At 35.4% G+C, this 8,791-nt stretch overlaps 1 protein-coding gene and 1 long non-coding RNA gene across 3 annotated transcripts; both read left to right on the top strand.

Annotated features, from left to right (window-relative positions):
- The first annotated feature begins 372 nt into the window (after positions 1-372).
- On the top strand, positions 373-5,183 carry LOC107877673 (leucine-rich repeat receptor-like protein kinase TDR). Its single transcript, XM_016724362.2, has 3 exons — positions 373-1,137; positions 2,301-4,338; positions 4,655-5,183. Exons 1-3 carry the CDS (start codon positions 598-600, stop codon positions 4,957-4,959), a joined length of 2,883 nt encoding a protein of 960 aa, XP_016579848.2. The 5' UTR covers positions 373-597; the 3' UTR covers positions 4,960-5,183.
- A 135-nt stretch (positions 5,184-5,318) lies between these two features.
- On the top strand, positions 5,319-8,698 carry LOC124900007. Of its 2 annotated transcripts, none has more exons than XR_007057574.1 (2): positions 5,319-6,088; positions 8,393-8,698. It is a non-coding gene; the product is annotated as an uncharacterized LOC124900007 (long non-coding RNA). The 2 variants fall into 2 exon arrangements; XR_007057573.1 differs by having other exon boundaries at positions 8,385-8,698.
- The last annotated feature ends 93 nt before the right edge of the window (positions 8,699-8,791 follow it).

The raw sequence follows: 8,791 nt of genomic DNA, 5'->3' as shown, positions 1-8,791 counted from the left end.
CTATAATAGATTTTATAGTCCGGTCCTTTTGTTTATAAGAAAAATAAATTAAAAAAAGTTCGAAATATACTTAAACTTTGATAAAATTTGCTGATACGTCTCAATTTTGTGGAGACCCTATGATCCTCCTCGACTATTTATTATCGTATTTTTATGACATATATTTGTTCAGCTAGACCACTGCGTTAACACACGCACACTGAGCGTGTACGGATGAAGTGATCCTACTAAACAAATATATGCTACAAACATACGATAGTAAATAATCAAAGAAATTATAGGACCTTCGCAAAATTAAAGTATGTCACAATAAATTTTATCAAAATTTAAATATATTTTGACTCTTTTTTCAAAAATAAAACCAGAGGGAGTATTCTCATTTCAACCAATCAAGATTCTTTTTATTTTGGTTCTTCACTCTTTTTATCAAAAATAATCTTTCTCTAGTCCCAATGCAAGAAAAATAACTTGTGGACTATTGTTATTACATATAAGAGGAGTGGCAATTTTTTTTTCTATTTACATAATACTATATATTCTTGTGTTAGTTTTTTTTTTCCTCCTTCTTCACTACTACTACTACTGATACAAGTTCCAATGATGAAAAATCTTTTTCAACCTTTGTATATCACTACTACTTTCTTGATTTTTCTATGTTCAATTCTTGTTTTTCAAGTTTTAGCTATTGATGATCCTTTTACACAAGCACTTTTGAGCTTAAAATCTGAAATTCTTGATAATTCAAGTAGTCTAAGTGATTGGACTTTGCCTTCTGATGATGCAAAAAAGATTCATGCATGTTCTTGGAGTGGTGTAAAGTGTAATGAAAATGGTTCAATGATTATTGGTTTGGATCTTTCAGTAAAAAAACTTGGTGGGGTTTTTAGTGAGAATCAGTTTAGTGTTTTTAGTGAACTTGTTGAGTTAAATTTGAGTTATAATTCATTTTCTGGGGAACTTCCTGTTGGGATATTTAAGTTGAGTAATTTGAGAAGTTTGGATATTAGTAGGAATAATTTTTCTGGATATTTTCCAAATGGGGTGTCAAATCTTGATTCACTTGTGATTCTTGATGCTTTTAGCAATAGCTTCATTGGACCTTTGCCTAAAGATGCTTCAGAAATTGAGTCACTCCAGGTACTTACTGTTTTAGGGTTTGTTTTGATTTTCTGTCATGATGTTTAGTTACTCACTTTGTTTCGATTTGTTTGTCTGATTTTGACTTGACACGGAGTTTAAGAAAATAAAGAATGACTTTTGAATCTTGTAATGTTAAATTAGAGATAAGTAGAATGTACAAGATTTTCTGTCATGATCTTTAGTTGCTAACTTTGTTTCGATTTGTTTGTCTGATTTTGACTTGGCGCGGAGTTTAAGAAAATAAAGAAACACTTTTGAATCTTGTAGCGTTAAATTAGAAATACATCTAGAATGTACCAAAATGTACTCACTTTGTTTCAAGTTGTTTGTCTGATTTTGACTTGATATAGAGTTAAAGAAAATAAAGAAATGCTTTTGAATCTTGTAGTGTGAAATTCGAGATACATACAGAATGTACCTTAATCTTGTGACGTGGAAAGTTGAAATTAAGGAGGTGTGAGAAAAGTATGGAGATATTCTTTTTGAAACGGATTTATAAGGAAAGTAGGATAAAGAAACTGAAACGGAGGGAGTGGGTGTTTGGCGATGTTTCATTGTGAAATTTGAAAAAATGTACTCGTTTTTGTTTTCAAAGTGAAAAATGACATTTGAAAATTGGAGTTGCATTTGGCCGTATAAATTCAAGTTGTTTTTGGATTTTTGTAAGTAGTTTGGCGCAAAAACAGTGTTTTTGCTATTTTTCAAATTCTTGAAAATTCCAGAAGTTGAATTCCCAAAATTTTATGGCCAAACGTAAAAGTGAAAAAATTTCATGGACAAACGCCCCCTAGTTTTCGTATCTTCTACATTTGATCACACAATAGCATCAATAATGTAAAACCTTGTTAGAAGAGTTGTATTCTTTTTCCAAAAAATGTAAATTAAAGAGGAGGAGATTATTCTCTCTTATGCAGGTCAATTGACTAAATCATATTAATGTATTATGCCTCTTTTAGTATAATTCTATTTGTCGCTATGTTGCTCGGACTCTTCAAAAATGTCAATGGGTGCGTGTCGGATTCGCCTAACTAGTGTGATTTTGGAGAATCCGACACAGCTGCGGCATCAAAAGTGAAGAGTCCGCGCAACTTAGATTTGTCATCGTTCAAGGTTTATTTTGTTGGTTTGCACATGACGCTTTGTTATTTCGATCCGAACAGGTACTGAATTTTGCAGGGAGTTATTTCAGTGGACCAATCCCTTCTGAGTATGGCTCATTCAAGAATCTTGATTACATTCACTTAGCTGGAAATTCGCTAAGTGGTAAAATACCGCCAGAATTAGGGATGCTCAAAACGGTTACTCATATGGAGATCGGTTATAACTCATATGAAGGGAACATTCCTTGGGAATTTGGGAATTTGAGTAAGCTTCAGTATCTTGATATTGCTGGGGCAAACTTATCCGGTTCGATACCAAAAGAGCTGAGTAGTTTGACCAATCTTGAGTCACTTTTCTTGTTCCGAAATCAGCTTAGCGGCAAAATTCCATGGGAGTTGGGAAAAATCATAGCTTTATCAAGTTTGGATCTTTCTGATAATTTGCTTTCAGGTCCGATCCCGGAGAGTTTATCGGAGTTGAAAAATCTTAAGTTGCTTAGTGTTATGTACAATGACTTGACCGGAACGGTTCCTGAAGGAATTGCTAAGCTTCCACAGCTTGATACACTTCTTATATGGGACAATTTTTTTTCTGGTTCACTCCCAAAAGACTTAGGTAAACACTCGAAGCTGAAATATTTAGATGTTTCAACAAACTATCTCGTCGGTAGCATTCCACCAAGTATATGTTCAGGCGGGGTGTTAGAAAGGTTGATTCTTTTTTCTAATAAGTTCACTGGTGAACTCTCTCCATCACTTTCCAATTGTTCGTCTCTTGTTCGAATCCGTATCGAAGACAATTTGTTCTCAGGTGATATCTCTTTGAACTTTGGCAAGTCTCCTGATTTGTCATATGTTGATATGTCTAGAAATAGGTTCAGTGGAGGGGTTCCTACTGATATTGCCTTAGCTTCCAATCTTGAATACTTCAACGTGTCGAATAATCCGAATCTTGGGGGCGTAATCTCGGAAAAGACATTGTCTTTGCACTTACTACAGAATTTCTCAGCTAGTAATTGTAGCATTTCAGGAGATTTTCCTCCTTTTGGACCTTGCAAATCCTTACGGGTTCTTGAATTGAGTATGAATAATGTTTCCGGGATTATCCCTCAAAGCATTAGCAACTGTCAAAAGCTTGTGAGCTTAGACTTGGCCGACAACAATTTAAGTGGTCAGATACCTGTAGAACTTGCTAGCCTTCCTGGTATTAGTGTTGTAGACCTGTCACACAATAGCTTTAGCGGTTCAATTCCGGCCAAGTTCGGAAGTTCTTCCAGCTTACGACTTCTTAATGTGTCATTCAATGATCTCTCGGGTTTGATTCCTTTTGAGAAGAGTTTTAAGTCGATGGATAGTAGCGCCTTCTGGGGTAATCCTAAGCTTTGTGGGACACCATTGAGGCCTTGTCGTGGACCCAATGGACTGGAGTTAGGGAGCAGAAAGACGCAGAAGCTGGCTTGGGTTCTCATAACCTGTGGAATCGTTGTGTTGACTATTACAGCTGCAGTTTTCGGAGTATTTTACTTCAGAAGAAGAGGTCAAGGGCAATGGAAAATGGTTTCTTTTAGTGGATTTCCTCGGTTTACAGCGAATGATGTTTTGAGAAGCTTCAGTTCTATCGAAGAAGCCACGGATATGGTGCCTCCTTTGGCGGGTTCTGATTGCAAAGCTGTTCTGCCAACAGGAATTACCGTCTTGGTGAAGAAGATCGAATGGAGACCAGAGAGAATGAATGCTATGTTGGACTTGATAACGAGGATGGGAAATGCAAGGCACAAGAATTTGACCAGATTGTTGGGATTTTGCTACAATAACCATATGGCTTACCTGTTGTGTGATTACTTGCCTAATGGAAATCTGGCAGAAAGGATCAGGACGAAGAGAGATTGGGCGACCAAGTACAAAATCATCATCGCAATAGCTAGGGGACTGTGTTTTCTGCATCATGATTGCTACCCCGCGATTCCTCATGGGGATTTGAAGGCAAATAACATTGTGTTCGATGAAAACATGGAAACTCATTTGACTGAGTTCGGTGTTAAATTCTTGATTCGATTAAATAATGGTCCGTCGGTAGCAAGAGTTGGATATGAAGCAGGTATGCACTTATACTTTCTAGTAGAAAATGTAATCTGCGTTAATATTTGTTAAATTGTTAGCCATCCTAATAGAAGTGGCTGTACTCCAAAGGGGTTTAATGTAAGCAGCCTAACATGACACAAGCATAATTGACTGATTCCACGGCTCAAACATGTGACCTATAGGTCTCAAAGGGACAACTTTACTGTTGCTCAAAGACTCGTTTTCAATTCTAATTGAAGTGTGATCAGTGATGATCTTAATTTGAATTACATAAGTTATTAGCCAGATTTTCTGATCACTGGTTAAAAATCTTGCGTAATTGTGTCAAACAGGTGAAATCGAACGAGCTATAAAGGAAGAACTTTACAGGGACATATACTACTTTGGTGAGATCATTCTGGAAATCATAACGAACGGGAGGCTGTCAAATGCAGCGACGAGCTTACAGAACACCTCCAAAGAGGTTCTTTTGAGAGAGGTTTTGGATGAGAATGATGTTGCTCCATTGAGCTCGGTCCAGGAGGAAACAAAACTGGTTCTTGAAGTTGCTTCACTTTGCACCAGAGTTAGACCCTCGGATAGGCCATCAATGGAAGAAGCATTAAAATTGGTGTCCGGATTGAAGAAACAAGGCTAATTAATAATGTTCTTGAACTAGAGTGCCAATATTTAGACATGATTAGATAATTCTGAAGCATAAAATATATTGTATAGTATCGTTCTTTTATTTCAGTTTATGTCGAGAAGTTGATGCTTTTTTTTTTTTGGGTCAGGAAGAGAATGTTTTGTGATGTAAAGTAGAGGAATGTAAGTATGTTCTATCCTCAGCAATATAAGGTCTGGTATTCTATCTTTTTTTAATATGCTTTCAAATCATTGTTCAACTTTATTCTCGAGAATGTAATGCTATTATAAAGTAATTATTCCCATATTCATGTCATAGTTTATGCTACTGAGTCTCTGCAGTTACAAATTGCTCTTTAACTTAAGGTCTTATCATGTCTTGTCTTAAAATATATCCTTGATGGGAAGCTACTATGTGGCAATAATAAGTGTAGCGACTAGTTTTTAGTCGCTACACTATGTGGCCATCAGGTAGTTATTCTGATTGCCATATAATGGGTGCAATAGTATATAGTGTCATTGACAAAAAATCCTTGGGAGGAAGCTACTACGGCATGGCAATAACAAGTGCAGCTGCTAGTATTTACTCGCTACACTATGTGGCAACAGGTGAGTTGATTGCCACATAGTGGGCGTACCAGTATATAGTGTCACTGGCTCAAAGTCCTTGATGGGAAGCTAGTGTCACTGGCTTAAAGTCCGTGCTGGGTAGCTACTACGTGGCATTAACAAGTGTAGCGACTAGTATTTACTCGCTACACTATGTTGCAACAGGTGCTTTGATTGCCACATAGTGGGCGCACCAGTATATAGTGTCCCTGGCTTAAAGGCCTCGATGGGAAGCTACTACGTGGCAATAACAAGTGTAGCAACTAGTATTGAGTCGATATACTATGTGGCAATCAAGTGGTTTGATCGCCACATAGTGGGCGCAACAATATATAGTGTCAGCGACTTAAAATCCTTGATGGAAGCAACTAGTCGTTTCTAGCAATGTTTCTCTACAGGAGATCTGTTCAATTCCAACATGAAATCTGGGAAGGTCCATTGACTGGATTTCGCTTTTTTGACAATCGATGGGTACCTGAGGCTTCGATAGACTTGAGAAATCTATTGTGACCTAATGGGTCATGAAACACAAGGTTGGTATTTGGTAAAGAGTAAAACTTTATATTTTAAAGCGTTCATTTCACAGCGGAATCTATTTTAGGAGAAGTTCGAATTTGTTCTGTCAAGACTCTCAAATTCTGATATTGATTGCTCTTGGTGTGATTATGATGCTTCCTTTCATATTTCCTTTCCATATGAGACATGTTCCTATAGTACTGATAGCTCTTTTTCATAAACAATCATGTTAAGTTCTGGATGTGGGAGTTATTAACTGGCCAACACTCTGCTCCATATAATATAGCTGGTCGGTCTATTACTCTGTAGAACTTACCTTTGAGATTAGGAGACACCTTCTTATCACACAAGATTCCCGAAGCAAGCCTCCATTTCAACCACCCTGCACCAATACGGTGTGTGACATCCTCATCAATCTCCTCATTCCCTTGAATCATAGACCCCAGATACTTGAAACTCTCCTTCTTTATATGAGATAGTGGTATGAACTGCGTACACTTTACCCTTCCCTTCCCAGACCCCACTTGGTGGGAATACACTGGGTATGTTGTTGTTGAATCCTGTTAGGGTCATTGTAGCTTCTATTTGCACCAGCTATATGGTGAAGAGTTTGTCCCTTTTCAAATGAAAAATTAACTTAAATAGTTGCTCACCTAACCACTTAATATAAAAATAGCCGACGAATATATAATATGTGTATAACTTATGTATAAAGGTACCTTTTTGGATCAATAATGGTAAATTCTATTCTTTCCTTTTTTTTCACAAGTGAATATCATTATCAAAATATGCTTATCTTTGAGATTGTTGTGATTCTTTTTCTCAAGATAAGCCAATATACTTTAGTTATGACACTTTAATTTGGGATTGATTCTGAAGTGACATTAAATCATTTTCACTACTATATGAAAATGATATTGTGGTAACAGTATGATATAGGTAGTAAGTCCAAATTTCTTCTTTTATTGACCAAGAGAGTGTTTTGCATAGTAAGTCCACAAAGTTTCATTTTTTTGTATCATATATGAGTGAAAAAATAAATTATCATTTAAATTATTTGGATAATTTTTTTATAACACCTGAAAATTTTCATTTTTTCTTATACTACAGCGATCACATATTTAGTGTAGTTTCACATCTGATATTTGAGGAGTAGGAAAGATAATGTGTATGCAACCTTATCTCTACACCTTATGAAGTTATCGAAGTGATTTTCTTTTTAACACATTTTATTGCCGCCCTTTTAGCTTTTCTATTTATTGATTTCATCTGTCAAGATGAATAGTTTTTCTTATGATTTATTTTGTAATGTAAATGTATGATTCAATTCATTCCCATTTTTGGTGTTACTATACATTTTAATATTAAAATTAAAATCTTAATTGGTATGATAATTTATGAACATAAATTGGAGAAAATAGTGTCATTATATTTTGATAACTCTTATAAATTCTAACACTTTATTTGTCCATTATTTACCATGTTATGTCTTGTAACGACCATTATTAGTTTCTTGTAACTCTCATAGCCTTGGTCTCTTGAGAAAATTGAAGGAAATGTGTCATTTAAGTCTTGAAGAGATAATGGTCAAAAAACCGTCTAAGCTTTACCTCAATTCCCAACTACACACTTAATCTTCATGGGAGTCCTATCACCCCCCTGATCTATTTTTTCATGTATTTATTACCCCCAAATGCTGAGCTGGCACAGAAGGTGAGAACACCCCCTCTAAACGCGTTGGTTCAGTCCCAACAACTCCAAAAGTAAAAGTTTACTCTTCCACATGTATAATACACATCATTAATTAATTTTTTGATGAAATAAATCATGAAAAATGACTCTTCTTCCTCTTCTTTATAACACTCTTCTCCTTGTTCACCATCTGCCTTCATCTTGCTCCATTTTTTTTTTTGATTTTATTTCTTTAACTTACGTTTTAGATTTTAATCCTATTTTCTACTTAAATTCTTGGAGTTTTGTTTTGTAATTTTGTTCAACTCTTAGTTTAGGGTTTGTAATTTGATGATAGATTTTATCGAAATTCATGAAATGATAAATTCGAAATTGAATAATCTTTGTATGGACGAATCAAACCCAATGCTCAATGCTGTTGTGAGATGCAAACATGGTATTTTGCTTGACTTGCAAACTTCATGGTCGAAGTCGAATCCGGGAAGAAGATTTTGGTCTTGCCCCTACTATGGTGTGTGTATTTTGCATTGTATTTTGTTGTTACTTTATATTCAAATTATGTTAATGTACTGATTTCTACAAAAATTTTTAGTCTCAAAAATATAATTTTTTTCTATGGAGGAACAAAGAAAAAGTGGATCCAAGATCAAATTTTATCATTCCAAGATTGGTGAATAAAAACAATGAGTTGGAAGAAGACTTATAGCTTAAACAGGTCCAAATTGATAACTTGGCGTGGGAGAAGAGACACAATGAAAGATGGAGATGGTGTAGGTTCAATAGGAAGATTGTTTTATGTATTTTGATTTTTGTTGTTGTTATGTTCATCAGCAGCAAATGAACTGAAAGTAGTTGCTAGATCTGGTCTAAAATGGTGTACATTTTGTATACCTCTCTCTAAATATATCAGATTATGTTATGTTATGTTTTTTTTTGCCTAGTCGTACTCCATATGTTTGTTTTTGCGTAGTTGTACTTCTGATGTTTGTTGTGCTGCTGCTATGTTATTGTTTGCACTTACAAAATTG

The sequence above is a fragment of the Capsicum annuum genome, chromosome 7 (assembly GCF_002878395.1).
Source record: "Capsicum annuum cultivar UCD-10X-F1 chromosome 7, UCD10Xv1.1, whole genome shotgun sequence".
NCBI classification, from domain to species: Eukaryota; Viridiplantae; Streptophyta; class Magnoliopsida; order Solanales; family Solanaceae; genus Capsicum; species Capsicum annuum.
This window is presented reverse-complemented; position numbering and strand designations above follow the sequence as displayed.